Source organism: Thalassophryne amazonica, chromosome 7, assembly GCF_902500255.1.
Source record: "Thalassophryne amazonica chromosome 7, fThaAma1.1, whole genome shotgun sequence".
NCBI lineage: Eukaryota > Metazoa > Chordata > Actinopteri > Batrachoidiformes > Batrachoididae > Thalassophryne > Thalassophryne amazonica.
The window spans coordinates 110,463,571-110,477,541 of NC_047109.1; the positions used below are offsets into that span (position 1 = coordinate 110,463,571).

The 13,971-nt window shown below is 43.8% G+C and overlaps 2 protein-coding genes across 2 annotated transcripts in view; both read right to left on the reverse strand.

Moving 5' to 3' along the window:
• Positions 1 to 432: 432 nt before the first annotated feature.
• LOC117514760 (catenin beta-1) overlaps positions 433 to 13,971 on the reverse strand; it is a 32,224-nt gene continuing 18,685 nt past the window's right edge. The window contains exons 2-17 of the mRNA XM_034175338.1: positions 7,537 to 7,585; positions 6,865 to 7,089; positions 6,418 to 6,671; positions 6,101 to 6,339; positions 5,615 to 5,816; positions 5,393 to 5,537; positions 5,205 to 5,308; positions 4,938 to 5,072; positions 4,639 to 4,842; positions 4,396 to 4,554; positions 3,093 to 3,212; positions 2,743 to 2,893; positions 2,316 to 2,437; positions 2,167 to 2,227; positions 1,345 to 1,593; positions 433 to 1,184 (exon numbers count right to left, since the gene is read on the reverse strand). Of these exons, the coding sequence (XP_034031229.1) occupies positions 1,379 to 1,593; positions 2,167 to 2,227; positions 2,316 to 2,437; positions 2,743 to 2,893; positions 3,093 to 3,212; positions 4,396 to 4,554; positions 4,639 to 4,842; positions 4,938 to 5,072; positions 5,205 to 5,308; positions 5,393 to 5,537; positions 5,615 to 5,816; positions 6,101 to 6,339; positions 6,418 to 6,671; positions 6,865 to 7,089; positions 7,537 to 7,549 (2,349 nt within the window). The 5' untranslated portion in view covers positions 7,550 to 7,585 and the 3' untranslated portion in view covers positions 433 to 1,184; positions 1,345 to 1,378. The remainder of the gene's footprint in view (positions 1,185 to 1,344; positions 1,594 to 2,166; positions 2,228 to 2,315; positions 2,438 to 2,742; positions 2,894 to 3,092; positions 3,213 to 4,395; positions 4,555 to 4,638; positions 4,843 to 4,937; positions 5,073 to 5,204; positions 5,309 to 5,392; positions 5,538 to 5,614; positions 5,817 to 6,100; positions 6,340 to 6,417; positions 6,672 to 6,864; positions 7,090 to 7,536; positions 7,586 to 13,971) is intronic.
• On the reverse strand, positions 7,559 to 12,111 carry LOC117513515 (histone H3.3-like). The gene is made up of 2 exons (XM_034173685.1): positions 11,797 to 12,111; positions 7,559 to 7,585 (listed from the first exon to the last, which is right to left on the reverse strand). The coding sequence occupies exons 1-2, from the start codon at positions 12,109 to 12,111 to the stop codon at positions 7,559 to 7,561; spliced, it is 342 nt and encodes a 113-aa protein (XP_034029576.1).

The window sequence follows — 13,971 nt, forward strand, 5'->3', positions numbered from 1 at the left end:
TGTCTATACTCATTTGTAAACTGCAGGATGACTCATGAGGCTGAGGTCATGTGTGTCATGTACCATCACCAGCATTGTTTCCATGTAGTTCACCATTTATGCCAACTTGTCATTATTAGCTTTCTTGCACATTGGACACATTTGTGCACAGAAGTTATAATTCAGTGTTTGCTGCAATAAGGTGATAAACATTTGGGTGTGAACACATTTTGGGGTTGGATCTACGCCTGTGTTGCAACTAATTGTTTAGATAGGGCTCAAATCCCGTTTATCCCCACTGATGACTGCATTGTCTAAACTGCAACGTTGCAGTTTAGCTTCAGAAAGCAACACTTTTTTGGGAAGCACCACAGTCCTTGTTGACCCTCACAAATCCTCTCATTGTCAGTATTACACACAGTCACTGGATTTAAAGTCACTCAGAGACATCCATTGAAATGACAGTCCATTTTATTGTTTGAGAACACAGCAGGCCAACATAACCAGCTCCACCCACTATCCCACCCCCATATTAACAGAAGACCAGTAAGATCCCAGAGCCACACCCACCCAGTTAGGTAGCTACACCCCCTTTGGAACAGCAGAGACACCGCAGTGTCTACCTTTAAAGCAAGAAAACAAAAAATATCTCAATATTTGGACCATGACTTCCAATTTTTTTTTTTTTTTTTTATACAAAAGCTACACAATGTTACACTCAATCATCAGAATACAATTAAACTGATTAACCTTAGTGTTTTGGACACCATTTAAAATGTGATTCTTTACTTGGATGGAGCATTACCACTACAAAACCCAACACTGTCAGACTTAAAAATACAAGGGACTGCAAAAACAAGAGTATCATAATTCAGAATAATGAAAAAGCAAGCCAGGATCTGTTGTACCATTACAGACTTAAGAAAACAATAAAAAAAGAAAAACCAAATAAAGGAAAAACTAAAATGCATAAAAGGGTTTTTAAAACTCAAACAGTTGAGGTCGGACTCAACGTGTCATGTCAGGATTTGAAGTCAGCCCGCCGTCAGGCTGAGAGAACAGAACCGCACTTAAATCTAGTTTGTCCCAATGGAGTTCCCATAGACAGGAAACTGCTGTTGAGTTGTCTTCAGGCACTTTCTGAAACCCCGCCTCCTCCATATGGGCGAATCACGATGCAGGTTCATCCAGATCACATGATACAGCTGGGAGGAGGAGAGAGAGGAGGTGATGAGGAGCACAGGTGTGGTCAGACCACAGAAACACACACACACACACACGTGTGTGCAAATAACAGCAGTTGCAGTGAGAAAAACATCTCCTCCTCCTCCGGGTCTGACAGTTCTGTGGCAGTAATAATCTTACCTAGTACATAGTGTAGTGTAACGTTGCTCTGTATTTACAGGTCGGTATCAAACCAGGCCAGTTGGTTTGAGTCACCGGGTGGGAGGCCCTCTATCAGTTCCTGGGCATGTCCCAGATCAGGTAGCCCCTCTACAGGGGGGTAGTCCTGGCCAGGGTGGTGGCCCCCACCCAGATCGTGGTCCATCATGGGTTCCATACCCATTGTGTCGCCTCCGTAACCCCCCGAATGGAAGGAACGGTAGCTTGGGTCTGGGAGGGGGAGGTGGAGGAGAAGAAGCAAGGAGCAGAGCAGCTATTAGAAGCATGTTAAACCAAGCTGTCACACAGTAGTACCATCAAAAACCACTGCACACAAACACAGGAACCCTGCCCTGGTTTCATCTGAGGTCCTCAGTCTGAGAAAGGAGGCCTGGAGCCACGCAAAAACACAATGAACTGTTGACCTTACAGACAAAGTCTCCCAGGTCCCTGTGACCTTTTATCAAGTGTCAGGGAGGTCGAGCCCAAATCTAGAATTAGAGCGGTTGATGTCAAACCTCAGGACTGCAGATCAAATGCTCAGAGTTGTTGCTAATGTGATTCGTGATTTCACTGTTAAATGTAGAAAAGCCAAAGTTCAACATTTACTCTTGAATGAATTTTTTTTTTTTTTTTTTTTTTTTTAAGTGATTATTTTAGTTTCCAGGGGCTGTTTCAGAGGTTCTCAGGCTCCCCAGGAGCAGGACTGAGAACAGCCAGTTTAGAACTTTGTCACCAAGGTCACGTTTAAACCAGCTGCTCTGTCCTATGAACACACCCACAAAGGACACGCCCACAACTCACCTTCTGCTCTGTAGGCCAGAGGTTCACCCTGAGCTCCGATGTCCAGCCCCAACTCGCCAGTCTGAAACAGACAGCAGCAATTCAGAGTTTCTATTTCTTTTCTTTTCCTCTCAAAGGAGGAAAAAAAAAAGGGGGGGAGAGATTCTCACTTCATTCCAGGCCATTGGTTCAGTCCTGAAGAGGGAGCTGGTGAGTTCTACAGAGAGGCGCTTCTTGTAGTCTTGAGGTTTGTCCTCTGACATGCGGAATAAAACTGCTGCAGCGTAGGTGGCTGAGGAAGACGGAGGGAAGACTTGGTTATTGGGGGGACCTACAGATGAACAGCCTCCCCACCTCATTCCAAGCTTAAAATCCCTCAGTTATTAGAAATAAATGTAGCATCTTCAATTCCCACAATGCAATGCTTCATATTTCCTAAATCTGATGCTTGAATTTAGTGTAATAAATTATTAAAGTTATAACTGTGTCAACTGCAGTGACTTCAGATTCAGGATCAGTTCTTCTACACCTTTGTTTATACCTCTCACCATGTGAATGACTCTTCCAGGTGAGGGCTTTGTTTTTTTTGGTACTCACCAACTCCTTCATTGCGACTGTGGAGGAGCTCGGTGAGGGGGGCGGTGGCCCCCTCGGCCTCGATGGCCTCAGCGGCCTCTTTATCCTGAGCCAGCTCACACAGGACGCCAGCGGCCACGCGCTGGATGTTCTCGATGGGAGAGTACAGCAGCTGCACGCAGACGGGTTAGAAACAAAATAAATGAATAGCCTTCAGTCTGACCACTCGTATGGTGTTAAAACCCAGAGCCCGGTCAGGCAAATCCACAATTTGTAGCAAAACAGGATCAAGTTTTTAAAGAGAGTGCAAGAACAACAACAAAAAAATTCCAGCTGGCTCGGAGAAGCCTGAGCTGCAGCGTTTGTTTTACCTGTACAAAGAGAGGGATGGTGTTGAGTCCTCTGATGACTATTCTGTTGTGGACGTCTCTGGCCAGGATGTGAAGTGCTCCTGTGCAGCCTTCCACGATCTCCTCCATACGAACACCCTCCTAATAAAACACACAATCACCATGAGACTTTGAAGATCTTCAGCCTCATTTCTCAACAGTCTACATATAAAATCCCCTTAAATCTGAGCAGGAATTACTGTCTGAAGTGTGTAATTAATTCTCAGTCTGATGGGATCTGACTTCTGGCAGAAAGACCTGATGGACCATGACAGCTTAGTAGAGTTTTAAATGGAGTCCCTCTGTGTTTTATGTGTTTCTCAGCCTGAACCAGAGAACAGCAGAGCTTTGTGCCACAACAAGACAAGTTATTTTAAAAGTTGAAAGAGTCACAGTGCCTCATTCATCCACATCAGCGTTTTCAGCATTCTGCATGCGATGAAAATAAATCCCATGATCCACCAAGACCAAAAAAAAAAAAAAAAAAAGTTAAATTACCCTGTTTGTCCTCCGTGCGGAGGGGAGAAGCTGTGTGACAGTGAAATACTCGTCAATATACACCTGTTCCGCCTGCCAAACAAAAGGGTTCTGCCGGCGGTGGAAACGCAAACCTAGCCAGACTTATCCTTTCCGACCCAAACTGCTCGGTGGAAATGGGGCTGTCAGCATACGCTGGCTAAATCATCATGGTGTGACAGCTGCATAACTTATCCGACATATCCAGCATATTTTTCATACATAGCATACGCTGGCTAAATAGTCAAGGTGCAACAGGGCCCCGAATAAGATATAATCTGCAGTAATAAATTTAGTTGCAATCCCATATTATGTACACTAGATTTCAGACTCTGCCACCTGTTGGCCACATTTACAAATCAAGCTTGCATGAGGTCTTGGCAAGGTGATCTTGTGCACCAAGCTTCACCTTAATACAGACACATGGAGTCACACAGTTCAAACCCACTCTGCCTTCAGTGATGAATGTAAAAAGTGCCACTTAGTATCAATTTACAGAAAGAAAAAATACAACTGTTAGAAACTGTTTGTATTATCTGTAACTACATTTTATTTTCAGCTAGAAACTGTTCAACAGTGTGTGAGAAATTGATTCGAATGCAATATTCTGACATTTCGGGGCGGGGGGCTGATCATATCCACGCTGCACGTGATCTGTGCATGAAATGCTCATGTAGTCATTAACTGCTTGTAATTATTTTCTTTAGAGTGTGTTTGCAGAAGAATTGCTGGTGCATGAAGCTGATAGAGTGCGCATGTGTGCGCTCACCACAAACTGCTGCTGTGTGCCTCCCATGCTGGTGCGTCTCTGTGTGTCCTGGTGCGCTCTGACCAGCAGCTGAACCAGTCTGGGGATGGCTCCCTGCTCCCTCAGAGGGGCATGGTTAGCAGGGCACAGAGCCAGATTACGGATGAGTCCCACTGTGGCCTAACAAGGACAAAATTACACAAGAAAATTAGATGTTTCACTTAACGAGTGCCTGACGGTGTTCTAAGGGCAGGTCATGCGTACCTTAATAAGAGGCCAGTGTGATGGCGGGTGCAGCAATTTGACCACCACCGGCAAGCCATAGTGCAGTCTGACAGCGTTCTGCGCCATCTCAGCATCCTGGTGTCGAGATGTGAGGTGACGCAGGGCACAAATAGCTGGTTCTGTGATGTCTTCTCTGTCCCCGGCCCGAAGTACAGTGCGAACCAACGCCTCAATACCACCAACCTAACAGACAACACCAAGAAATGACAAGAGTTTAAAGAGAATAATAATAATAAAAGAAATTTGGGGTGGGGGGTCCCTACTGTCTGAGAACTCACTTGGCAGACCATCATCTTGTTTTTGTAGTTGTTACAAGTCAGATTAGACAGGATGCCTGCAGCACAGGTGACCACATTAATGTCGTCACTGCCGAGCAGCTGGACCAGAGTTCCTAAGAGACCCTCCATTCCTTCCTGCAGAGATGAAGTCGGAGATGTCTCTTCAATATCACTGTTAAAAATCTGTATTTACAGACAAGTATGTACTAATGCTTTGAAGCCATTTCATTTGCTTTCTGCAGACAAACAGCAGCACACTGCACTCACCTGTTTGGTGGCAGCATCTGATAAATTCCTGAGAGTCCACAGACAGTTCTGGACGAGTCTCTGGCTGGGGTCTGTTAGGTGGAGACCCAAAGCCTGCATGCCTCCTAAACAGAGACAAATCAGAGTTTAGAACTTGAAAAGCATTACCACTGTACTAATTGTGTGATATTCCAATTTGTGAGACGTACCGGCCTCCACAATGGCGGGTTTGTTACTGGAACAGACTGACAACACTTTGAGAACACGGCTTGTGGTCCACAGCAGCTTCTCATAGGTGTAGGTCCTCATGATGTTGACCAATGCCTGGGGGCCTCCACTGGCCAGGATTATTAACTACACAAAACGTTTTATGATACTGTGACATCCACCAGGATAAAGTTTTAGTTATTTTCTTCCCACTGATTCCTCACCTTGCTTTCTTGGTTTCCGTATGCCAGGATTTGGAGACAGTCCGTGGTGATGGCCAGGAACTTGACATTGGTCTTGCTGAGCAGAGCTACCATTTTCTGTAAACCACCCGCTAAACGGACTGCCATCTTTGCTCCTTCCTGGTGCAAGAGGAGGTTGTGAAGCGTGGTGATGGCGTAGAAAAGGACAGAGTCCACAGGGGAGCTGCGTGACAGACAAAAGGTTACAAGATTTATATCAAATGGCAACACAAAAGTGCACCAGATGACAGTTCTAAACACCTCTCTACATCACTGTTCATTTTCCTTAAGGCTACATTTTAACGTACAGCATGAAAACAAAGTCAAACTGCTTAGATCAACAAAATTAGGAATTTTACAATAAAACAGAAAATTTGTTACAGACGGATCATTTGATGGAACAAGACTAGGTTTCTGAGATGAATAAACAGTTTTTAGTTTGCCTTTCCTGCATCATGCTGAACATACCCAAGCATTTTAACTAGAGCTGGAATTCCTCCAGACTTGAAGATGGCCAACAAGCCCTCTCTGTGATGCGACAGGTTGTGCAGCGTTCCTGCAGTACATCGAGCGGTCTCCACATCATTGGTGTTCTGCATGGTCCTAACTATAGCAGACACCATCTGGGGGGAGCGCATGATGGCATGACGGGAAGCTTCTTTCTTAGAAAGCTGGTGGACCATCACTGCTGCTTTGTTTACAACAACCTGAGGAGCACAAGCAACATTACAGCATGAAGGCATATGGTTCAGACAGGCAGGAGGCAGCCTGACCATCGTGAGTACCTGGTCCTCATCGTTAAGTAGTTTGGTCAGCTCTGGTATGGCTCTGGTTGCCAGCTCAGCATCGTCCTGGTAGTTGATCAGATTGACTACGGCGTGTTTGAGCATTTGTGAGGGTTCCGCCAGCCTCTGGACATTGGTGGGGTTTGCAGCATCGTACTGTGTGGAGGGGATCTGCATGCCCTCCTCCAGAGTCTCTGGGAACATGGCTGCACGCACTCGCTGAGCACGTGTCATGGCATACTGTCCATCAATGTCTACACAAGAAAGAACAGCAATTTGCTCAACAGGCACCCAAGTGTAAGATTCCATTTATAGCAAACCGTAAATCAAAACTCTTTCAGACACTAAAATCTCCCACAAATGCAAACCCAAAACCTTCAGATGCAAAAACAGATTATGTGTAGGCTTATGTGTTTTGACAGGTTAAAAGAGTGGTGTAATGCCCACCTTGTACTTGTTCCTGGGAGAAGTTCTGGTTGAAGCCCTGCTCCCACTCGTACATGACCTGGTTGTCAACATCCTCTTCTTCTGGGTTGCCCTTCCCGCTGAGAGATGGCGCTGTTGTGGTGGCCCCTGAATGGATGCCTGAATCCAGGTAGGACTGTTGCTGCCAGTGACTGACTGCTGCCTTACGGTCCGGCTCCATGGCCATGTCCAACTCCATCAGATCAGCTGAGGAGGGGGGAGGAAAAAAAACATTGGGAACTATTAAAAATGAATAAAAAGGTTAATGTGGTGGGACATATGAAGTTCTCATTTTCCTTTTGTCAAACTGTTGGGACAGCCGGCTTTGTGATGCTGATGCGACTATTTGGATTCAATAAAAGTCTGCAGATTTGACACAAAGTCCTTAATGTGGAGTATTTTCCAAGCTGCACCTTGTAATTTCTAAGTAATTGTCTAATAAATTACACTTTGATTCTACATGTGCTCCAGGCCTGCATCTGAAATCAATATCTAATTCACAAAGTTCTAGTGACTACATAAATCTAAGAAGGGGGCCGTTTTGGACGGCTGCACTGTGAAACACACACACTGTTTATTAATCAGTGCACGTGTGGGAGAGATTAATGCAAACACAAGGTGAAGAGAGAGCAAAAAATTAGAGGTTTTCCTCACCCTGGGAAGCCATGTTGCTTTCCTAAACTGCGTCGGGCAGCTCTCTGATCTGAAATAGAAAAAAAAAAAAACAGTCAAAATTCACAGCCTTCAACATTTGTTCCTGCAGCCTTTTAAAACAGCTATTGTCAAGATTTCATAACAGAACCATCACAGAAACAATCAGGCCAAAAACATGCCAAAGCAGCACAAGTGTCTGTTCAAAATAATTCCCACACATAAGTTCTTCATCCACCCACACCCTTTTTAAATTTTGTGAATCTAGACATGCAAGCGGCAGCAGCTTGCACACAAAGCCGCCATTAAATGGAGTAGCAGGCAACGATTTAGCTGAGGAGGGACGGAGGAAACCGAGCAGTGGGTGAAGAGAGATGAGGGCACACAAATTCCAGTGCTGGCTTTGAAGCTGAAACCACAAACTGCAGGAAAGTCAACACAGGCAGTGGGAGGAGAGACACAGAGGAGATGTGAGAGCAATGAGGGAAATTCAAACAGATATCCAGTCCACACACAAACCTACATGTTGTGACATTAGTGCATGAAACAAGAAAGTTGAGATCACAGAAGAAAACCCCACATAAAGTCAGACACACAGTCAAGGTTTTATATTCAGAAGTCTGAAGGTTGTCAGATCTGAAACAGAAACATAAATCCTCAGCACTCAGGATGACCATTTGCACACACACTGGTATTTTTACAGCAAGGTTGTGAGGTGTTTGTGAGGAAAGCAGGGGGTCTCTGACCAGAGCATCACCAAGGTCCTTTGGCAAAGTACTTAATCCTCAAATTGATGCAGTTGAGCATGTTCCGTGGAAGCACCCCGACATCAATGTGCATGTGGGTGAATGTGAGGCTTCACTGTAAAGTGCTTTGATGCTAAAGTGCCACAGAATTGCAGTCCATTTACCACATACAGTAAAAAAGTTCATGCTCTGCAAACAAGCTGCACACATTCACCCACACCAAAAACTCCTGGCATCCACATCATCAGCTCTGCCAAGGCGGTTGTTTACCGCCATTTTGTGTAAGCAAAAATGGAAGTTTCCAGCTGATCTCTAAACCTGTGGCATCAGCTCAATCCCAATATGGCTCAGATACTCTGAAGTGCTGGGCGAGGCATCAAAGAAAGCAAATCTCTGCTGAGACGCAGCCCAAACATCCACAGACGGCATCAACACGGAAAAAAGTTAGTGACCCAATGACGATGTGCAATCATACTAAATTTTTTAATCAAGTTAAACGAGCAAACATAACTAAACACTGAATAGACAATATTCGCACCAATTAAAAATTAAAATAAAATCTAGATTAAAGTTTACAGTTAATCACCAGGACAAAAGTTGAGCCTTTTTTAAAAAAATGTCAGTTGTGGATTAATGATTTCCTGTTTGATTCAGGTCAAAGTTAAAGAGTTTTCCCTCAAAAGATGAACAATGTCAACATTACTATCTGATGCCTCCAACAACATCCATTGCCTAGTTTTGATTCTGAGGTTCTGTTAAATCTTTGTTAATTCCTGACTACAAATTTGGGCACCAACACCACAATGATGTAGAAGTCTATGAATCCAAACTTGTTATATTTTTGAATAATATTTGTGTAGATGCTTGTGGTACTGTAAGTTTTTATTGTTTTTTTTCCTGCTCAAACAGAAGAAAGCACTGGGTTCTACAGTTACGGTCTTAAATATAGTCAAACACTACTTAACACTAATTATGCCAATCCATAGTTTAATAGCATTTAAAAGAAATGTCATCAATTTCTAGAGTTGTAGTGCATATAGAGTTGTCTGTCGGTCTGAAGAGAGACCCCATGAGCGGCTATAAGAAGAAAATCATTAGCTACCTCCAAAACCTGGAGAAAGAGGGACTCATTGACAGGCAGACATACTACAGACTGTACCCTGGGGATGCCACCCCGTGCATCTATGGACTGCCCAAAATCCATAAACAGGACATGCCACTCAGGCCTATTGTATGTAGCACAGATTCCATCACGTACAATTTGGCCAGGCACCTCAAGTGGATTTTGGCTCCTCTAGTGGGTAACTCAGACCACCATGTGGAGAACACACAAGATTTTGTGAACAAGATCAAGGACCTGCAGCTGGAGGCAGATGAAACTATGGTGTCATTTGATGTGACTTCGTTCACCTGCATCCCCACCGCTGAGGCCATCTCAGCTGTGAGGCAGAGACTGCTGGAGGATGTGTCTCTACTTGAAAGGACCAAACTCACACCAGACCACATCTGCCAACTCTTGGAGATCTGTCTTAACACCACGTATTTCCTGTTTAGGGGGAATTACCACAGGCAGATTCATGGTTGTGCGATGGGGTCTCCAGTATCCCCCATTGTGGCCAATCTGTACATGGAGCGAGTGGAGAAGACAGCCTTGATGTCTTTCACGGGCATCTCTCCCAGTCACTGGTTCAGATATGTTGATGACACATGGGTTAAAATCAAGCAACAGGAAGTTGAGGACTTTACAGAACACATCAACTCGGTGGATGCCAATATCAAGTTCACACATGATGCCAGAAACAACCATTTAGCCTTCTTGGACTGTGATGTTACGATTGGAGAAACGTTTGAAACCCAGCCTTAACCGAGGAGGGGGTCTGAGACATGCTTTATCCCCTGTTTACAATGGGGTACTCAGGTCAAAGCAGTTTCAGTCTTTTGTTCATGGTAATGAGTCATTCACGTCATCAGCAGAGTCGTCAAGGGAGCCATCAGGAGAGGGTCCATCCCATCATTAGGAGGGACAGCTGCCCTGTCATTAGGAGGGTGCTAACTAGAGCACAATAGGTACTAATTAGAGCTATTGTTTAGTCACTAGCCTATAGCAGTCTGCCTCTCGGTAGAAGGGGTCTAGTTAGGTTTAAAACTCCAGCTTTTGTGACTTCTGAGTCAAGACAGAAGTCAGACCACCAGAGCAAGAATTTTATCTGAGGAAGCTTCTGCGATCTGAAGCGAAACGTCCTCGCGTCAAGCAACCCAGTCCAGTCGAAGATTCAAGCTTCTCTACTATGGAAACCACCTGGACAACTGAGAGCCTACACAGAAACATGTCCCCAAAGGAAAAAAAAAGTGTTATGTTAAATAAACCTACATGGAAATAAGACATAACTGACAACACATTTTGTTAAAACCAACTTCAAGTTGGGCATCTTGAGTTTAAAATGTTTGTCAGGGTGTGTATATAAACATCTGCCTGAAACTATATGCAAAGCAGAAAGCAATGTTTTATATTCTGAGCAGCAGTTTCTGGCAACAAATCATGCAACAGGTGCTGTTGTGTCACTTCTGTAAAGTGAGATGTACTGACAGCACATTGAAAGTCTCAATTGGAAATAATGCATTCTGCAAATAAAGTTATTGCTATTTTTGTGGGTTGAATAAAAAGTGATGTAATTTATCATTTCAGCTCAAGCTCAGAATAAACAGAAAAAATTGCTTTCAGTCAGCTGGAATTTTTTCCCACTTTTTAAAGTAACAAAACACTTTCGCAGACTTGTTACAGCGCTAAATAATGTGTGCTCTCTTTAAATAGCCATTTATTTCATAAGCTATGAATCTTACATCAACTCTGACAGTGTTTCAACCGGGTTTTATTTGTTTTTGTACATATGTAGAGCAGATGGCTGACTAGATAAGGTGCTGACATTCCAATTTAGTTAGAATCCCACTCATGTTATGTGTTTTTGTCCTTGGACAAGACAGTGTACACTGTCTCAGTCCACCAAGATATAAATGAGTACTGGTCTTGGCTGGTTAAGTAACCTGCATCAGACGGCTGTCCTGGCATCAAAGGGCCTATATAGAGGATTTTCATGTGACGTACCAGTCACGTGATTTTGCGTCCTGCGGCCATTCTGGATTACGACGCGGTGGCCACTGTGATACGCTACGTGCGTTTGCTGAACAATTGCAGAAGCTTCAACAATGGTCAACTCTTGTGCTGTCATTGGTTGTTCAAACAGAGGCGATTAAAAATTAGACAGGTCGCTCATTTTACAGGCTACCAGCAGTTATTGTGCATCAAGCAGTGGAGTGTTATGCGCTTTCTAAGCGACACGGAGACCTGGCTCAGCAGAATAGGCAGAGCAGATCTGAAGGAAGCTTTAATGTGGCCAGAACCAAGCAGACCGCCCGTAAATCCAAAGCAACCCGGAAGAGCGCTCCGGCTGCCGTCAGTGTGAAGAAGTCTCACCGTTACAGGCCCGGCACCGTGGCGCTGACAGCGATCTGCCGCTACCAGAAATCCACCGAGTTGCTGATCCGCAAGGTGCCCTTCCAGTGCCTGGTGAGAGAAATAGCTCAGGACTTGAAGACCGACCTCCGCTTTCAGAGCTCTGCTGTGATGCTCTGCGGGAAGCCAGCGAGGTTTACCTGGTCGGCAGCTTGAGGATCGCTGGATCTCTCTCAGCGCCACGGTGCTGGGCCTGTAACATTGAGGTTTCTTCACACCGACGGTAGCCAGAGCGCTCTTCCGGGTGGCTTTGGTAGTGCGCTGCTTCGTCTGAGCTTTTCCTCCGGTGGATTTACAGGCGGTCTGCTTGGTTCTGGCCATATTAAGCTTAAGCTGTGAAACTGCCGGCCACTTTGTTACATTGTCATCAAATTCACTATTCGGTATAACATACAGATCCACTGAACCAACTGCTGCACATCGTTCACAATAAACAGCTTTATCTCGAGGGTTTAAAGCCTCATAATAAGCTTTCATTCTATTTTCTTTCACGCGCCAGCCATGTAGTAATCCACGCTGGAGACGATAACTGTCCCGCAGCAAATTGGTCATGTGACTGAAAACTCTCTATAGGACTTATTACTGCTACATAACCACAACTAATTCATGGTCTGCAAATCTGAATTCCTGACATTTGCCATGCTTACTTGAGTGGATGTGGCTAATAAGTGTCCAACAGCTTCTCCAGATGCATCAACAATAGAAAAGCCAACCTCATTTTTATGTTTCTGTGTCAACTCCGTCAAGCTGGGCAGACACTGTACAATATTTTCAATCGTTGTACTTGGCTCCAGCTCAAACTGTGCGACAAAACCGCAGGGTTTAAAAGTTTAGAGCGCACGTTTAATGTTCTCACACTATACGTGATGCTCTGATGCGATCCGACTGCTCGCATTGTACGTTCAAAAACCACACGTCGGACTCGTGTTTCCGCACGCAAAACGTAAACAAGAGCTTTTTTTCCTTTCTTTTTTTTTCCCAAAACTATTTACATTTCTTGTTACAAAAATTCTCGATGGGAGACAAAGTAAAAAAAAAACAAAAAAACAATACTTTAAAAGAGTTGAAGGATAAGGGGCGAAAAAAGAAACAGAAGCTGCTCTCCCAAAGAGATGATCACTGTTTATGCTCTCTGCGGTGTTTGCACATGCACAGAGCGAGAGACGCTTGTAGCGCTGCTTCAACAGCGCGGAACCCTCACGACATCCGACCAGAATATCAAACACGTTTGATTTTCATCCGACCATACGACTGCCGATCAGGAGGTGGCCGTGAGATGTTAAACGCAGCTCGTTACTCCATGTATACTACACGATGCAGGACGCGCGCTTAAGCTGAAACTCAATGCGATCCAAAAAATTCTCGCACTAGTGAAAAATCAGCTGAAAAGTGGCCAAAATTCACACAGTGTAAGCCCAGCTTTAGGCCATATATTGACAGCTGGTACAAAGTAGGTGTCAAATGTCAGGAAAGCTACAACTCCTTTCTTTAATATATATATATATATATATATATATATATATATATATATATATATATATATATATATATATATATATATATATATATATATATATATATATATAAAAGAAGGTCAAAGTTACAGTAGCCAGATTTTGAGATGCAGAACACTGCCATTTAAAATAGTTACCAAAGTTTAATGTCTATATTTCTTACAGAAATAAGAAATATGGCTAACACAAAATAGCAAGCAAAATCTGTAAGGAAAGCCAAAATTATGAACCCTCTAAGTGGACTAACTGCTTGCTGGCCATGCCGACATTCAAAACATGGAAGAAGGGGAGGAAAAAAAAGAGAATTGTATGAACTGCAAACAGCAATACAAAACAACCCAAAATCTCATTTTGCCAACATAAATTGTTGTGGTATAACAACCTACAAGCATTCAAAGAAAACCACTGCAGTTACATAAGTGTAACTGAATTATAAATGACAGTTATTGCATAATATCAGATTAACATGCGATTAACATGCATAGGGCTGCAGCTAAATTTTTTATTTAGCCCGGTTAGTCCCATAGAAATCGAAACCTCTTTTGCAAGGGAGACCTGGACAATTGTAAAGTTTCCAATTCACCTAACCTGCATATCTTTAAATTACTTTCAATCATTGATTAATCAGTCATTTTCTTGATTGGACAATCATTTATTTGGTCCATAA